We start from the raw sequence: 17,552 nt of genomic DNA, 5'->3' as shown, positions 1-17,552 counted from the left end.
GTGGAACAGGCTTCCTCGGGAGGTGGTGGGCTCTCCTTCTCTGGAGGTTTTCAAGCAGAGGCTCGATGGCCATCTGACAGTGGTGCTGATTCTGTGAACTGAGGCAGATCACGAGAGGGAGGGCAGGAAGGGTCGCATGAAGTGCTTCGTTCTTGTGGCCCTTTCTGACACGCCCAGGGAAATGTTGATCGCCACTTTGGGGACTGTTATGTATTAGGGCTGGAACATTCCAGGACTGGGTACCAGAGACTGGCTGATCTTGGAGCTCTAGAACAATAGCCCACCAGGACTCAGAAAGTGACCAATGAGAAACTAATGTTATGTAAATAGCCTATCGTTGGGAGCGGGTTGTGTTTGGGTGTGGGTTTTGCATGCTATTTAAACAGGGCTGTTGCCCTGGAATTTCAGCCTTGTGTCAGTCTTGTTCCTGAAATCACTTAATGAAGTAGAGCTGTTCACTGCAATGCGTCTTGAACCCAGTCTTTAACAGGGACAAGAAGCCATTTTTCCCCAGGCCAGTTTGGCTGGAGATCCTTGAGGTTTTTTGTTATCTTCTGGGCCTGGAGCAGGGGTCACTGGGTGTGTGTGTGGGGGGGGGAGGTATTTGTGAATTTCCTGCCCTGTGCAGGGGGTTGGACTAGATGACCCTGGAGGTCCCTTCCAACTCTATGAGTCTATGATTCTAGTAGTCATTTTGGGGGGTCTCCCGGTCCCACCTGGAGGTTGGCAGCTCCTCCGTGCAGGGAACTCGATAAAGAAACGATTCCTGATTGTGTGTAGCCACGCTAGGGCAGTCCCAAAAACGTTTTAATTCCCCCCCCCTTCGCTTCCCTGGCTTCCCCCCCCCATCACCCACCACTTTCCCTCCTCCAGGCTGTCCCTGTTTGATCCGACAGAGTCCCCTGCACAGTACATTAGCCATCCTAATCGATCGGCGAGTCAATTAGCAGAGTGTTCGTTTACGCAGATCCCACCAGTAGGAGCCCTTAAAATCCCTCCGCGCGCGTGTGTGTGCGAGCACCAGCCAGAGGTCAGCGAGATGGTGCAGCGCCGAAGAACAGCTTGGCCTCCACGCCATTTCGGTGTTGCCCTGGCAATTGTCGGGAAAGAAGTTTCAAATGGGGGGAGAGAGGGAGCCCGTCTCGCTGCTGCCCCCTCTAGCTGGAGGGGGGGATAGGGTTGCCAGCTCCAGGTTGGGCAACTCCTGGAGATTTGAGGGGCGGAGCCTGGGGAGGAAAGGGACCTCGGTAGGGTACAGTGCCATAGAGTCCGCCCTCCAGTGGGATAGATCAAGATTGGTAGCCATGTTAGTCTGTCTGTAGCACTTGAGCTGCGGTGGCTCAAGTGGTTAAGACGCCGAACTACAGGCTGTGGAAGGTCGGTAGTTCAGCAGTTCGAGACCCGGGTGCCACATAACGGAGTGCGCTCCCGTCTCTAGTTCCAGCTCCTGCCAACCTAGCAGTTCGAAAGCAAGAAATTGCAAGTAGATGAATAGGTACCACTTCAGTGGGAAGGGAACAGCGTTCCGTGCGCCTTGGTGTTTAGTCATGCCGGCCATGTGACCACGGAAACGTCTTCGGACAGCGCTGGCTCTTCGGCTTTGAAACGGAGATGAGCACCGCAATCCTAGAGTTGGACTCGACTGGCTTTCGAGCAAGGGAACCTTTACCTTTACCTTTAGCAGTAGAAAAGAGCCAGAGTCCAGGTGCACCTTCAAGACTAACAAAATTCGTGGCAGGGGAGGAGCTTTCTTGTGGCAGGAGAGGAGCTTTCAGTTTGGTGTCGTGGTTAAGTGCACGGACTCTGATCTGGGAGGACCCGGGTTTGATTCCCCACTCCTCCACTCGCAGCTGCTGGATTACCTTGGGCAAGCCGTAGTTCTGTCAGAGCTGTTCTTGAAAAAGAGCCGTTTCTGTCAGAGCTCTCTCAGCCCCACCTACCTCACAGGGTGTGTCTGTTGTAGGGAGGGGAAGGGAAAGGAGTTTGTAAGCCGCTCTGAGACTCCTTTGGGTAGTGAAGGGCGGGGCATAAATCCAATCTCTTCTTCTTCTTCTTGAATCACGGCTCACTTCTTCAGATAACAGCTGGAATGTGAGTCCATCTGTTCTATATTTTTATTTATTTTATGTATTCATTCATTCGATTTATACCCCGCCCTCCCTGCCAAGGCAGGCTTAGGGTGGCTTACGTAAAAGTACATATATAAATACAGTGAAAATCATTCATAAAAACACCATAACATTGAAATATGAGTTATCCTAACATTTATAATGTTAATAAAAGGCAAATCTGCATCTTTCCCAGTAAAAACGTGTGCATAATATCTGTTCCTGTCTTGCGGCTCTCAAACATCTGATGTTTAGTCTGTGTGGCTCTTACGCTGAGCAAGTATGGCCACCCCTGTCCTAAAGTGCTGGGGAAATATTGAAGTCAAATGCGAGAGCAGAAGTTTCAAAATTAACAGTACTACTTCAGTGGCCGTCACGGTGACGTTTTCACACTAGCTCAGTTGATCCGACTATGTATGCGGTGAGCACAGGCTGTTAAGTTGTAGGCCAGGGCACAGGGTCACTTCTTGGGTGTTTGGTGCGGCTGCTCATCGAAGGCCTGGTGGAAGAGCTCCGTTTTACAGGCCCTGCGGAACTGTGGGAGGTCCCGCAGGGCCCTGATCTCCTCCAGGAGTTTATTCCGCCAGTGCGGAGCCGCCACTGAGAAGGCCCTGGCCCACTGAGTGGGAGAGTGGGGTGATTTCAGATGCCAAACGACAATCGTAGGGAACCGGTCTCTGTAGTCTGGAGATGAGCTGTAATTCTGGGGGTCTCCAGGCCCCACCTGGAGGCTGGCATCCCATTGTGGAAATCTCCCAGAATGACAGCTGATCTCCCGGTGACACAGATCCGTTCCCCTGGAGGAAATAGCTCCTTTGGAGGAGTGAAGTCTATAGCATTATCCTATAGATCCTATCAGGGATCCTTTCGTAGAAAAAGAGGTGCAGGAGCTCATTAGCATAACTCATTAGCATAACTTATTTGCATATGCCACTGAAAGAGGGATAGAAGGAAAGAAGGAGAGAAGGAAGGAAGGAAAGAGGGAGAGAGGGAGAGAAGGGAATAAGGAGGGAAAGAAAGAAGGAGAGAAGGAAAAAGGACAGAGAGAGAGAGAGACAGAGAGAGAGAGGAGGAAAGAAAAGAAGGAGAGAAAGAGGGAAAGAAAGAGGAGGAAAGAAGGAGGGAAAGAAAGAAAGAAAGAAAGAAAGAAAGAAAGAAAGAAAGAAAGAAAGAAAGAAAGAAAGAGGGCAAACAGATGGGGGGGAGGCTCTCCCAACCCCCTGATCAAGCCTCCACCCGGGGCTGTTGGAAGCAGGGGGTGGGGCTTGTTGCATGCGCCCCCCCCCCGGCTCTTTACTGCCGGAACTCTGCTCCTGTGCGCTCCTGCAGGAAATGACCCCATTACATACTGATGGCACATTGTCCCTGATAAGGCAATTCTATTTGCACTTTTAGGACCTAAACTGGAAGGTACATAATATTTCCAGTTCCCACAACAACTTCTGACATGAGGCCAGATATATTTGTGGCCCCTAATAGAAACTTTTTGGTGTGTCATTCAATTCCATATTGGAACATTCCAATTTTGGTCCTATTTTATTTATTTATTTTTATTTATGGTTTATTGCCTTACACGTGTTACAGGGACTCTGTTGCTTGTTATATTTTGCACTATTTGACCTCTGAAGAAGGCTCTTGTGAGACGAAACGCGTCAGGCCATACACTGTTCTCTTTTTTGTGTGTATTTGTAACTTTGGCCCCCGTCACATGGAGGATTTGCAACATCTGGGAAGCGTAGCGCACCCGTGGAATCCCGCAGAAGATGCGCAGTAAAAAAGTACTGCGGAAAGTGCACTAGTATCCGGAAAACGTGGGGTAGGGGCGGGCGTCTGATCGCGGGAGCGCTAGTATCCCGTGGCATCCGGCGCCCGTCCACGTCCTGTCACAGACTGGATGTTTTTCGTAAGTGCATGCGCACAAACACATAACTGAAAGCAGTGCTGCTCCGCGGAACTGCGCATGCACACAAACACGAAACACTTGCCGCGCCACTTCTTTGCCACGCTCCAGCATCGCCGTGTGATTGCCAGCTAACAGCCTTAGTGTGAAGACTTGGGGGACCGTGTGATCGGGCTACCGCACTTTATTTTGCTCTGAGGTGAACAGCCACGCCTCCCCCCCCCACGTTATCTGGCCCGTGTGACCAGGGCCTTTGTACATTTTACAGGGCTTTATTTGGGCCCCTACTAGGTATTTATATGTCTTTGTAATAAACACTCTTTTGTACACTTATTATGTTTTTAACTTTTTGCCCTCTATTAGTTTTCTAAACTTCCTTAGGAGGTTTGTGCTTGTTGGTTTAGATTCTGAACTGCAGGCTGTGGAAGGTCGGTAGTTCAGCAGTTCGAGACCTGAGTGCCGCATGACGGGGTGAGCTCCCGTCTCCAGTTCCAGCTCTTTCCAACCTAGCAGTTCGAAAGCAAGAAATTGCAAGTAGATAAATAGGTACCACTTTGTTGGGAAGGGAACAGCGTTCCGTGTGCCTCGGTGTTTAGTCATTTTGGCCACATGACCACGGAGACGTCTTTGGACTGCGCTGGCTCTTCGGCTTTGAAACGGAGATGAGCACCGCAACCCTAGAGTCGGACTCGACTGGCTTTCAAGCAAGGGAACCTTTACCTTTACCTTACCTTCATTTTAACATAATTTACAGACTAAAATCCAGATGATTCATTGTCTAATCCTTCCTTCCCTCTCATCTGTGCAAGCTTAGAAATTGTAGATCTTTGAGGGGGAGGGACAGAGAATCCTAGGCGACTTCAACAAACTCTAGTTCCCAAGGATCTTTGGGAGAGAACATAAGAGAGAAGCCAATGTTGGATCAGGCCAATGGCCCATCCAGTCCTACACTCTGTGTCACACAGTGGCCCAAAACACCAGGTGCCATCAGGAGGTCCAGCAGTGGGGCCAGGACACCAGAAGCCCTCCCACTGTTGACCCCCCCCCAAGCACCAAGAAGACAGAGCATCCCTTGACTCAGACAGAGAGTTCCTACCTATACCTTGTGACTAATCGCCACTGATGGACCTCTGCTCCGTATGTTTATCCAGTTCCCTCTTGAAGCCGTCCATGCTTGTAGCCGCCACCACCTCCTGTGGCAGTGAATTCCATGTGTTCATCACATGTAGGAAGCTCTGATTGGTTACACGGGTTTTCAAAAATGTGTTTTGTGTAATCCCACCTATGCTGATCTCCACACGACACAGGAGGAGAATCCCAGTGTTTGAGTTATCCCACAGGGTCAGAGGGCTGACTGTGTAAGAGGTACACTGGATCCCTATGGGGCTTGCTCCTGGGGAGTGCTTCAAAACTGGACTTCTGACAGGGGAGTTGAGTTTGGGATTGATGCAATTGGCAAAATAGGCAGGGGCCGCGGTGGCTCAAAGGTTAAGGAGCCGAGCTGCAGACTGGAAGGTCAGTAGTTCGGCAGTTCAAGACCCGAGTGCCGCATGACAGAGTGAGCGCCCGTCTCTGGCCCCAGCTCCTGCCAGCCTAGCAGTCCGAAAGCAAGAAATTGCAAGTAGATAAATAGGTACCACCTCGGTGGGAAGGGAACAGCGTTCCACGCGCCTCAGCGTTTAGTCATGCCGGCCACGTGACCACGAAAACGTCTTCGGACAGCGCTGGCTCTTCGGCTTGGAAACGGAGATGATCACCGCCCCCCTAGAGTTGGATTCGACTGGCTTTCGAGCAAGGGAAAGCTTTACCTAATAGGCAAAGGGGGTAAGTGTGTGTCTGTTTGCTTGAGGTGGCGTGGTTTCTGAGCTGGGCTAGCCCACTGGTCCGATCCAGCAGGGCTCTTCTTCTTATGTTCTGATGCTTTTTCCTCTGCGAAGACTATGGTAGGTGACTGATATGAGTGCCCATATTTCTTTCTGGAAGACGGAGGGATGCATCCCCATGCCTGGAATTACTGTTGGTACCTACTTTTTCAGGGGTCATTTCGTAGAAAAAGAGGTGCTGGAGCTCATTAGCATAACTCATTAGCATGACTCATTTGCATATGACACACCCCCTGACCTCACCGGAGCTGTGTCAGAAGGCAACACCCACCGCTCAGGCTCCACTGGACTGTTTTGGATTGCGAGCTATTGGGGGGGGGGAACCCTGCAGATCTGTCCTTGCAGGGGAGGGAGAGCTTGTACCTGAATAAAACTTGGCCTTAAAGGTGCCACTGGACTGTTTTGGATTGCTAGCTATGTGGGGGGGGGGGACGCAGATCTGCCCTCAAAGAGGAGGGAGAGCTTGTACCTGAATAAAACTTGGTCTTAAATTTGTCACTGGATTCTTTTGGATTGCTAGCTATGGGGGGGGGGAATGCTCAGATCTGCCTTCACAGAGGAGGGAGAGTTTGTACCTGAAGGCGGGTTGGGGGGGGCTCTGCAACTTACCTGGCTGCTTCTTGGTCCTCATGGCCCAACTGAGGGCTGCTGGGAGCAGGGGGCAGGGCTTGTTGCATGTGCCCGCCCCCCTGGGCTCCTTACTGCCGGAGCTCTGCTCCTGTGCGCTCCCGCAGGAAATGACCCCTGCTTTTACTCATTGTATTTGCCCTTATTTTATGCCATTAAAGGTTTCTGAACTGAACTGAGGGTTGCATCCTCTCTCTGCAACCGGTATTTGTTTGTTTGTTTTAAACTGTGTTGGATTCAGTCTACAGCTTATCAGTCGATTCTCATGTCTGCAAACTCCCCCCCCCCACTCTAGTTACAGTTCCGTAGTTCATAATTTCTTTACAAAAATCTGAAACGTATAAAAACAAACCGATGACTTCATCGTGAAAAGGAAGATGTGAAAATAACCGCGGTTTGACCTGCTTTTTCGAGCCAAGAAGAGAAATGATTTCACTAACCACCTAGAAATGGCAAGGGGGGCCCCCTGGAAGATTTCCCTCGGGGGGGGCTTCGATCATTCAGGTTCATCCCCCCACCCCACCCCCGCCGCAGTGGGAAGCACCCTGTTTTTAGTGGTGACAACTCCCCTGAGGATAATGCCGGTCAGGGCTTTGGAGGGGGAAGATGTGCCGAAACTCTCATGAGGGAAATGAAATTTTCGATCTGTATCCTGAAAGCTGATGAACTTTTAAACATTTTAAAAATAATGTTGTAGGAGAAGATTGGATTTATGCCCCGCCCTTCACTACCCAAAGGAGTCTCAGAGCGGCCTACAATCTCCTTTCCCTTCCCCTCCCCACAACAGACACCCTGTGAGGTAGGTGGGGCTGAGAGAGCTCTGACCGAAACTGCTCTTTCAAAGACAGCTCAGACCGGACTATGGCTTGCCCAAGGTCATCCAGCCAGGTGCAAGTGGAGGAGGATGAGGAGGAGATTGGATTTATACCCTGCCCTTCACTACCCACGGGAGTCTCAGAGCGGCTTACAAACTCCTTTTCCCTTCCCCCTCCCCACAACGAACAGCCTGTGAGGCAGGTGGGGCTGAGAGAGCTCTTTCTAGAACTGTCCTTGAGAGAACAGCTCTCAGAGAGCTTGTGACTGATCCAAGGTCACCAAGCTGGCTTCAAGTGGAGGGATGGGGAATCAAACCCGGTTCTCCCAGCTTAGAAGAAAAGAAGCAGGGTAAGAAGCAGGGTACTAAACGGCAGACTCCGGAATGACCTTGCCCGGCCGCTCCAGATTTCCTATGCACAGGACCCTGCTGACCGCTAAGGCCTTTGCAAAAGAATCCCCCCCTTGCTGCCTTCTCGCTCTCTTCCCCCCCCCCTCGTTGTCCTCCTCCGCTAAGAATTTCAAGGGCCCCGTTGGCCTCCCCCAGCGCCGCTTTCCTTTAATATGATTACAAATGCTTTTACCGAAAAAGGCCTAAAGTTCCCGCTGAGATAATCTAACCCTTTCTAATCCCGCGAGCAGCAGAGAGCCGTTTCGGGCAGGCTTTAACCTCCTCCGATTGCTGACAGGCTTCTTTGGGGGAAAGGAGGGGGTGGTGGCAGAGGAAGTGCAGAGAAAAGAGGCCGAATGTCCAAACGAACTTCTCGTACGGCTGAAACGATGTAACTCAAAAGTGCTCGAGGTGTTGCACGGGCCTCCCTCTAATGCAGAAATCCTGTCCCCTAATCCCCGAAAGGAGCTGCGGTGGCTCAAGTGGTTAAGACGCTGAACTGCAGGCTGTGGAAGGTCGGTAGTTCACCAGTTCGAGACCCGAGTTGCCACATGGCGGAGTGAGCTCCCATCTCTGGCCCCAGCTCCTGCCAACCTAGCAGTTCGAAAGCAAGAAATCGCAAGTAGATAAATAGGTACCACTTTGGTGGGAAGGGAACAGCGTTCCGTGCGCCTTGGTGTTTAGTCATGCTGGCCACATGACCACGGAAACGTCTTCGGACAGCGCCGGCTCTTCGACTTTGAAACGGAGATGAGCGCCGCAACCCTAGAGTCGGACTTGACTGGCTTTCGAGCAAGGGAACCTTTACCTTTACCTTTAATCCCCAAAAACCCTGACCTGATCTCGTCACATCTCAGAGGCTAAGCAGGGTTGGACCCTTGTTAGTACTTGGGTGGGAGACTACCAAAGAAATCCAGGGGTGCTACTAAGGGCGCGAGCCTCCGGGTGGGACCTGGGGATCCCCCTGGAATTGCAGCTCATCTTCAGACCACAGAGATCAGTTTCTCTGGTGTGGTGGTGAAGTGCGCGGACTCTAATCTGGGAGAGCCGGGTTTGATTCCCCACTCCTCCACTCGCACCTGCTGGATGACCTTGGGCAAGCCATAGTTCTGTCAGAGCTGTTCTTGAAAAAGAGCAGTTTCTGTCAAGAGCTCTCTCAGCCCCACCCACCTCACAGGGTGTCTGTTGTGGGGAGGGGGAGGGAAAGGAGTTTGCAAGCCGCTCTGAGACTCCTTTGGGTAGTGAAGGGTGGGGTATAACTCCAATCTCTTCTTCTTCTTCTTCTTCTTCTTCTTCTTCTTCTTCTTCTTCTTCTTCTTCTTCTTCTTCTTCTTCTTTTCTGTTTGGTGTAGTGCTTAAGTGCACCAGATTCTAATCTGGGAGAACCGGGTTTGATTCCCCACTCCTCCACTTGCACCTGCCCGATGATCTTGGGCAAGCCGTAGTTCTGATAAGAGCTGTCCTTGAAAAAAGAGCCATTTCTGTCAGAGCTCTCTCAGCCCCACCTACCTCACAGGGTATCTGTTGTGGGGAGGGGAAGGGAAAGGAGATTGTAAGCTGCTCTGAGACTCCTTTGGGTAGTGAAGGGCGGGGTAGAAATCCAATCTCTTTTTCTTCTTTTTCTTCTTCCCTCTACCCCCCCCCCCCAATCACAGAAGGGGCCATAGTAGATTCAGAACAGTAAGAAACCGGGAGAATTTCCAGAGTAAGAAACTGGGAGAATTCCTCTTACAGTACAAGATCTCGTCGTCATCATCGCTTTATTACAGTTCATAACCAGCGCAAAACAGTCCAAACAAACAGTACAAGATCAAGATGGGTAGAATACATAGGATAGACATCGATCAGTGGTCTAAAATATGGAATTCAGCCAAACTGATGAGAGCTATACCGTATAAAGAGAATATATATAAAATGTTTCACAGGTGGCACTGGACACCTGATAAAATAGCAAAATGCTATGTGGATAGAAATAGAAACTGCTGGAAATGTAAAAAAAATGTCGGCACATTCTACCACATGTGGTGGAGATGTGAAAAAATACAAAATTATTGGCACAAAACATATAAAATAATAAAAGACGTAACTGGACTTGAAATACCATTTGTGCCAGAAGCACGTTTATTAAACATGTTTCCAGAAACACGCAACAAGGAAAATGTATATATAATAACATATATTTTCACTGCAGCGAGAATAATGTTAGCAAAGTGCTGGAAAACAGAATACCCTCAAAGGAGGAACTGATAGAAAAATTGTTATTGATGGCCGAAATGGATAGGTTAAGTTTAATACTACAAGGGAAAGATCAGGAATGATACGAGAAAAGATGGGAAAAAACTGTATCTATGGCTGAATAACACAATGTAAATATGACTCACATAAATGTATATGTTTAACTGTCATGTAACGTATATAATGCTGTAAAATGGTAAATAAACGGGGTGGGGGGGAAGATGGGTAGCCGTGTTAGTCTGTCTGCAGCAGTAGAAAAGAGCAAGAGTCCAGGAGCACCTTAAAGAGTCCAGGAGCACCTTGCTTGAAAGCCAGTCGACTCCGACTCTAGGGTTGCAGTGCTCATCTCCATTTCCAAGCCGAAGAGCCAGCGCTGTCCGAAGACGTTTCCGTGGTCATGTGGCCGGCATGACTAAACACCAAGGCGCACAGAACGCTGTTCTCTTCCCACTGAAGTGGTCCCTATTTATCTACTTGCAATGTCTTGCTTTCGAACTGCTAGGTTGGCAGGAGCTGGAACTGGAGACGGGAGCTCACTCCGTCATGCAGCAACCCGGGTCTCGAACCGCTGAACTACCGACCTTCCACAGCCTGCAGTTCAGCGTCTTAACCACTTGAGCCACCGCAGCTCCTCTAGGAGCACCTTAAAGACTAACAAAATACGTGGCGGGGAGGAGCTTTCGTGAGTCACGGCTCACTTCATCAGATACAGCTACGATGGGAGTCCCATCTGTCCCATTAATAGATAATTCATAAATTGGACAGATGGACTCCCATTTCTAGCTGTTATCTGGAGACGTGAGCAGTGACTCATGAGAGCTCCTCGTCTGCCACATATTTTGTTAGTCTTTAAGGTGCTCCTGGGTTCTTGCTCTATTCTACTGCAACAGAACAGAAATATGTACTCGAATGCTCTCGTTGGAGGAGCATGTCTCCTTGACACTGACCCAGGAGCCGTTTTCCCACCTTCACACTTTCCGTTTCAGCTCTTCTCCGATTTGTTCACTCATCGGGGGCTTGTTTTGGTGAATAAGAGGGTTTCCCCCTTCTAATAGGCCGAAATTGGTTTGAGTCCAATCGGTAAGGGATTGTTGCTTTGTACCCATTCCAACTCACGGTATTCCTGCCAAAAAAGGACTTTGCGTCATCTATTACTGGAAGCCGGGATCTCTTGGATCATTCCTGCAGGATCGCTTGCATCTTTTCCGGCTAGCAAAAGCGTTCCTTTGATTCCTTTGAAAACCTTTCTTTTGAATAGTTCTTTCAGAGCGGGACAGCGCGAGAGATGGGACTCCCTCCTTTCGTTCCCGAGAAGGTCTACTCGCGTTTCTTAGAGTCTCTTTTCACCGCTTGTCTCCTTCTCTTTGCAGATGAACCGGCCGATCCAAGTGAAACCAGCGGACAGCGAGAGCAGAGGAGGTACGTACAACATCTGAGGGTTTCGAGGTGAGGGTGGTACAGTCCACTCCCGCGTTTACAGCCTTGATAGACTGTAAAAAGCCCAGTAGCGCCTTTCAGACTAACAAACTATTGTAGCATAAGCTGTTGTAAATTTTCCAGGTTGTCTGGCATTGTAGGACCTGACGTTTCGTCAGCAGCTGTGACTGGCATCCCCAGAGGTATAACACAGAAAGAGGGAGTCCTCTCTATGTCAAGGTGAGAAGAAAAATGGTAGGCAGGTAATTGATATCTGCTCAGGAAGGTGGAGTAGGGCTGAGTCATTATCTTGTAGGATTCCCCAGGCTGTGACATGCTAATGGAGGAGCTTTCCTCAGGAGGTTCTTTTGCATAGGGATTGGATGTTGAAATTCTAATCTTATCTGTGGTGCTATTGTAAGATGTAGAGCATTTTGTGGTTTTTTTAGGACAGGAAACCATGCCTTATTTATTTTTAAGCTCTCTTCTTTCCTGTTAAAATTGTGTTTATGTTTATGAATTTCAATGGCTTCCCTGTGTAATCTGACCTGGCAATTGGATGTGTTGTCCAGCCTATCAGTGTCTTGGTATAAGATACTGTGTCCCAGAGGTCATTTCGGGGGGAACGCAGGGGAACGCAGTTCCCCTGGGTGAGGTACGAGGGGCGGGGCACATGACGAAGCCCCGCCCCCTGCTTCCAACCGCCCCGCTTCCGGCACTCATTCAGCCAGGAGGAGGCAGGAGAAGAGGGAGGTTAAGTTGCTTCCTCCCTGCCTCTCCCCACCCCTGCCTGCCTGGGGCCAGGGAGGGCCTTCGCGGGGCTTCCTTGCACTCCCGCCAGCCTTGCAGGTCCACCGCCGGGCCCCTCATGGGGCTCGGCAGTGGAGCTGCAAGGCCGGTGGTAGTGGCCGGGACCGTTGGGGGCGGGGTGTGTGGCCTTATGACACACTTCCCGTGATGTCAGGGGGTGTGGCATATGCTAATGAGTTATGCTAATGAGTTCCCCTAGCTCTTTTTCTACGAAATGACCCCTGCTGTGTCCTGTTTGAGTTAGGCTATGTAATAGGGCATGGTTTCCTGTCCTGAAAAACACGAAATGCTCTACATCTTACAATAGCAGTACAGATAAGTTTAGAATTTCAACAGCGAATCCATATGCAAAAGAACCTCCTCGGGAAAGTTCCTCCATTAGCATGTCACAGCCTGGGGAACTCCTACAGGATAATGACTCAGCCCTACCCCACCTTCCTGAGCAGACATCAATCACCTGCCTACCATTTTTCTTCACACCTTGACACAGAGAGTACTCCATCTTTCCGTGTTATACCTCTGAGGATGCCAGTCACAGCTACTGGCAAAGCGTCAGGTCCTACAATGCCAAGACCACAGCCAGACAACCCAGAAAATCTACAACAGCGAATGAACTCTGGCTGTGAAAGCCTTCGACAACATATCGTAGCATAAGCTTTCGAGGAACACGTCTCTCTTCGTCAGATGCATGGAGGGTATGAAGAAGCTGGCCAGAGATATATAGGTGGTAAGGGGAGGGTGGGGGAGGATGCAGAAAGGGCCAGGTAAATGCAAAGCAGTTGCAGAAGTCATGGAAAAGGTAGAATGCACAATCCAGGCTGTGTGGGACCCCTTCCTTCTACTGATGAATGTGAATGGAATACCTGAAAGGCAGTTACTTCTGGTAATGAGATAACCATCCAAAGTCTCTATTCAGTCCAAGTCTGACGGAGTCAAATTTACATATTTGGATTGAATAGAGACTTTGGATGGTTATCTGATTACCAGAAGTAACTGGGGAATTCTTGGAGGTTTGGCGCTGGAGACAGGGGATGACAAAGAGGAATTTCTCTCTCTCTCCCGAAAGACTAGAACTCGAAGCCATCCAATGACACTGGTGGGCAGTAGGTACAGGACGGACAAAAGGAAATACTACTTTACACAGAGAGTGATTCAAATGTGGAATTCGCTGCCAGAGGATGTAGTGACGGCCACAGGAACAGACAGCTTTAAAAAGGGGGTTAGATAGATTCATGGAGGGGAGGTCTATCGGTGGCTACTAGCCATGGTGACTGAGGGGAACGTCCATGTTCAGAGGCACTAAGCCTCTGAATCCCAGAGCCAGTCGGTAAAATCAGGGGAAGGCCTCGGCCTCTCTGCCCTGTTGTTGGGCCTCCAGAGGAACTGGCTGGCACCTGTGTGAGACAGGAGGCTGGACTGGATGGACCCTCACTGGTCTGATCCAGCAGGGCTCTTCTGAGGTTCTTCTCAGGGGAAGGCCTCGGCCTCCCTGCCCTGTTGTTGGCCCTCCAGAGGAACTGGTTGGCCCCTGTGTGAGACAGGAGGCTGGACTGGATGGATCCTCACTGGTCTGATCCAGAAGGGCTCTTCTGAAGTTCTTATCGGGGAAGGCCTCGGCCTCTCTGCCCTGTTGTTGGCCATCCAGAGGAACTGGTTGGCCACTGTGAGACAGGAGGCTGGACTGGATGGACCCTCACTGGTCTGATCCAGCAGGGCTCTTCTGATGTTCTCCTCAGGGGAAGGCCTCGGCCTCTCTGCCCTATTGTTGGCCCTCCAGAGGAACTGGTTGGCCACTGTGTGAGACAGGAGGCTGGACTGGATGGACCCTCACTGGTCTGACCCAGCAGGGCTCTTCTGATGCTCTTCTCAGGGGAAGGCCTCGGCCTCTCTGCCCTGTTGCTGGCCCACCAGAGAAACTGGCTCGCCACTGTGTGAGACAGGAGGCTGGACTGGATGGACCCTCACTGGTCTGACCCAACAGGGCTCTTCTGATGTTCTTATGAGGAGGGGGACCTCAGTGTGGTACAACACCATAAAGTCCACCCTCCTAAGCATCCATGTTCTCCAGGGGAACTGATCTTGGCAGTCTGGAAATGAGCTGAAATCCCAGGAGATCTCCAGGCCCCAACTGGGGGCTGGCATACCCAAGATGAGTTCTCCAGAAATAGATATTTGGACGGGCCACCATTTGGAGCTGAGTAAGGGGGTTCCTGGAAATGACAGCAAAGTGGCTTGTGGGCCAGGTTTTGCCAGGGGTGCCTTTCATCTATGCGACTTCCTGTCTCCCTCTCCAGAAGACAGGAAGCTGTTTGTGGGAATGCTGGGTAAGCAGCAAACAGACGAGGATGTCCGGAAAATGTTCGAGCCCTTTGGAAGCATTGACGAATGCACGGTACTCCGTGGTCCTGACGGCACCAGCAAAGGTGAGCAGAAATGGGCGGTTTTCCTTCCCTGACCATCAACAGGGAGTTCCAGAGAGTCTGGGCAGTAGCGTAAAGCAGCTTGGAATGGGGGGGTCGGATAATGCCATTATATTAAATAGGAGGGATTGTGGCTTCTGTTTTGGAAGCAGAAGGTCGCCAGTTCAGCGGCGTCTGAAACTCCGGAGAGCTGCTACCAGTCGGACTAGATGCTACAGAGTGAGAAGGACCAATAGTCTGTGTCATGGGTCAGCCGTGGCTCAGCGACAGTGAGGACTCCTCAGGAGAAGAGGAGCCCCGTGTAGCCAGCTCTGAGTCAGCAGAACCCGGCAAGCAGGAAGATGAGCAGCGGGCTTCTCAAGGGTTCACAGCCAACAGCTGGTGCAGAACCACTGACACCCTCCAGCCCTGATTCAACAGATGAAACTCAGTTGGTCACTCCCAGCCCTCCAGTATCACCCACACCCTTAGATCGCCGCAGATGGAAGCTAAGAATAGAGCTACAGGAGAGACAACAAAGTGCACGCCTCCTGCTTGCTGATAGCAAAGATGAGTAGCTGCAGGATTATCTTCCGAGCAGCTGGCTGCAAGCATGACCCTTAAGCACATGGCTATAAAAACCAGCCAAGGGAGGCTGTCAGGTGTGGAAGCAACAAGTTGAAATCCCTCCAACCCTGTGACCACTGCATTGGATCCTGCCTTGTTCCTGTGACTGTTTGGGCTGTTCCCTGACTCTGCCTTCCATCTTGCCCTTTGAACCTGCCCGTGGATACCTCTTGGACTTCCAGACCTTGCTGTGCGGACTGACCCTCAGACCAGGCTATTGATGGCTCTTGCCTCTGTGCTTGACCTTGGACCGCACCCTGACTACGCTGCTTGAGTTGGTGCCCTTGCCTTATGTGTTCCATGCTCTGATGGCACAGCCTGTGCCGCTTCTTCTGCGGCTCCCGACAGGGTGACCGTGACTCACAGAAGGATCTTTAGGGTTAGCGTTGGTGGGGGCAGCATCCAGGACAAAAAAATCAAAAAGACAAAACAAGGCCTTGGCTACTTACCTGAAGTTCTGACCATAGAGCCCCTGACGATTCCTAGAGTTACCCATAAGTGACAAGGGTCACTCTAGCAATTGCCAGAAACTCTGTAATAAGGTTGCCATAGAGTTTCTGCTAGATCTGAGTCCAGCAGCAGAGACAGACGAGAGTTTCAGCTTTTGAGAGTCAAAGCGCCCTTCGTCAGATATCAAGGTTAGTGGATCTCCGCTCCGTGCAGCTGAATGTGGTGCCGTCCATGAAAATAGTTTCAGAGGGCAGCCATGTTGGTCTGGAGTAGAATAGCGATGTACAAGTCGAGGAGCACCTCAGAGACCAACATCTGAGGAAGGGAGCTTTGACACTTAGGCAGAAAAATCTCCCTTAAAGGAGACCAGTCTCTTGACACAGAGTTAGAGGTCACCTACTCCAACCCCCTTGCTCAGTACAGGAATTAGTCAACTACAGCACCCCACGCTGCTTAAAGAAGTGCATGCCTTTTTAAAAAGTTTTTAAATGATTGAAAAAAACATTTACAGGAGAAATTCTTGTGGGGCTGTGCCTTTAAGAAAGGGGGCGGAGCTCCCAAAAGCCCCACCATAGCTACAGGCCTGATCTGGCTTTTCTACTGCAGAGCAACATGGCTACCCTCTGAAACTATCTTCATAGAGTTTCTGGTGATTTTTAGAGCGACCCTTGTCACGTCTGGGTAGCTCTAGGAATCGTTTAGAAACTCTATGGTCAGAACTTCCTGTAAGTAGATTAGGCATTTAAAAAAAAAAAATTCTCCCCAGGACAATCACGCCCCTGGAACCTTTGGCCCGGTTTCTGCCCGCCAATCAGCTGAACATCAACAAGCAAGGGCTGGAATTGGCTGGAGGTCTCCCTATTTAGGGTTGGGATCGGGAGCTCTGTGGCTCTAGGGCTTGGCTCACACTTTGCATACAAAAGGTCCCCAGGTATGATCTCCAGACTGAAGGATGCTAGATGGCAGGCTTTGGGAAAGACCTCTCTTCACAGTCTGGAGAGCTGCCACCAGTCAGAGAAGACACTACTGAGTTAGATGGACCCCTGATGCTATTTGAGATAAGGCAGCTTCAGAAATTCAGTGTCTGTGAGGCAATCCAATGAGGGTGGGGGTGGGGTGAAGAGCTGCAGTGCATTGTCCCCAAATGGGGGGTGGGGGTGTTTTGACCCTGTCTGCCTCCCATGCAAATAACAGACTTCCTAATGCGCGCACTGAATGCTGATTCCATTTATCGACTCGCTGCTCTCGCAAGTGCTCCAGGCAGGCTGTTTTTAAAGTCTTACATGTGTATTCGCGGAGTTAAATGCCTGTTTGTCCGCTTGTTAAAACCCAAATCAATAGTTGAAAAACTGCTCCGGAGAAAGGGGAGGTGGTTCCGTGACGGCACCGGCTCCGGCCAATCAGAGCTGTGCACACCTGCCTTCTGCCACAAGCCGGGGAGAATGGGTTTCCCCTGGTCTCAATCTGGGAGAGGTGGCATATTTGCCCGAAAGGTGTGTTGCGGGGGGGGCGAATTCTCCAGCAAACTCGCCACTCCGGAATTCTGCAATTGGCGTCGGCCGTTCGATTGGGAACGCTCAGAAGATAACCCGCCTTCTTCCTCCCCTGCCAGGCTGCGCCTTCGTGAAGTTCCAGACACATGCAGAAGCGCAGGCTGCCATCAACACGTTGCACGGGAGCCGCACGTTGCCGGTGAGACCTTTAGGTGTGGGGAGGAGACAAAGGGGGTCAGAGGTCCCAGCTTTGGTGTCCAGGAAGCCCCTCCCCTTAGAACTCCACCCTTGGCAATGGGAATGTCTTCGCTGGGCTCTGCTGCCCCCGATGGACGCGGCTCGCCATTGCATCTTCTCAAAAGCCTGATCCCAAGAGATTTGCACTGAAAACCAAACAGCC

General features: G+C 50.7%; 1 protein-coding gene across 5 annotated transcripts in view; it reads left to right on the top strand.

Moving 5' to 3' along the window:
* The window catches only part of CELF3 (CUGBP, Elav-like family member 3), a 127,502-nt gene that overhangs the window by 89,111 nt on the left and 20,839 nt on the right, over window positions 1–17,552 (top strand). For 4 of the 5 annotated variants that reach the window (XM_015416043.1, XM_015416041.1, XM_015416039.1 and 1 more), the window contains exons 3-5: window positions 11,328–11,376; window positions 14,478–14,606; window positions 17,272–17,351. In XM_015416043.1, coding sequence (XP_015271529.1) covers window positions 11,328–11,376; window positions 14,478–14,606; window positions 17,272–17,351 — 258 coding nt within the window. The remainder of the gene's footprint in view (window positions 1–11,327; window positions 11,377–14,477; window positions 14,607–17,271; window positions 17,352–17,552) is intronic. The other variant, XM_015416040.1, reaches the window with a different exon arrangement.

This window comes from Gekko japonicus, unplaced genomic scaffold (assembly GCF_001447785.1).
Source record: "Gekko japonicus isolate JY-2015 unplaced genomic scaffold, Gekko_japonicus_V1.1 scaffold226, whole genome shotgun sequence".
Taxonomy (NCBI): Eukaryota; Metazoa; Chordata; class Lepidosauria; order Squamata; family Gekkonidae; genus Gekko; species Gekko japonicus.
The sequence above is the reverse complement of the archived record's forward strand: the minus strand, read 5'-3'. Positions and strand labels throughout refer to the sequence as shown.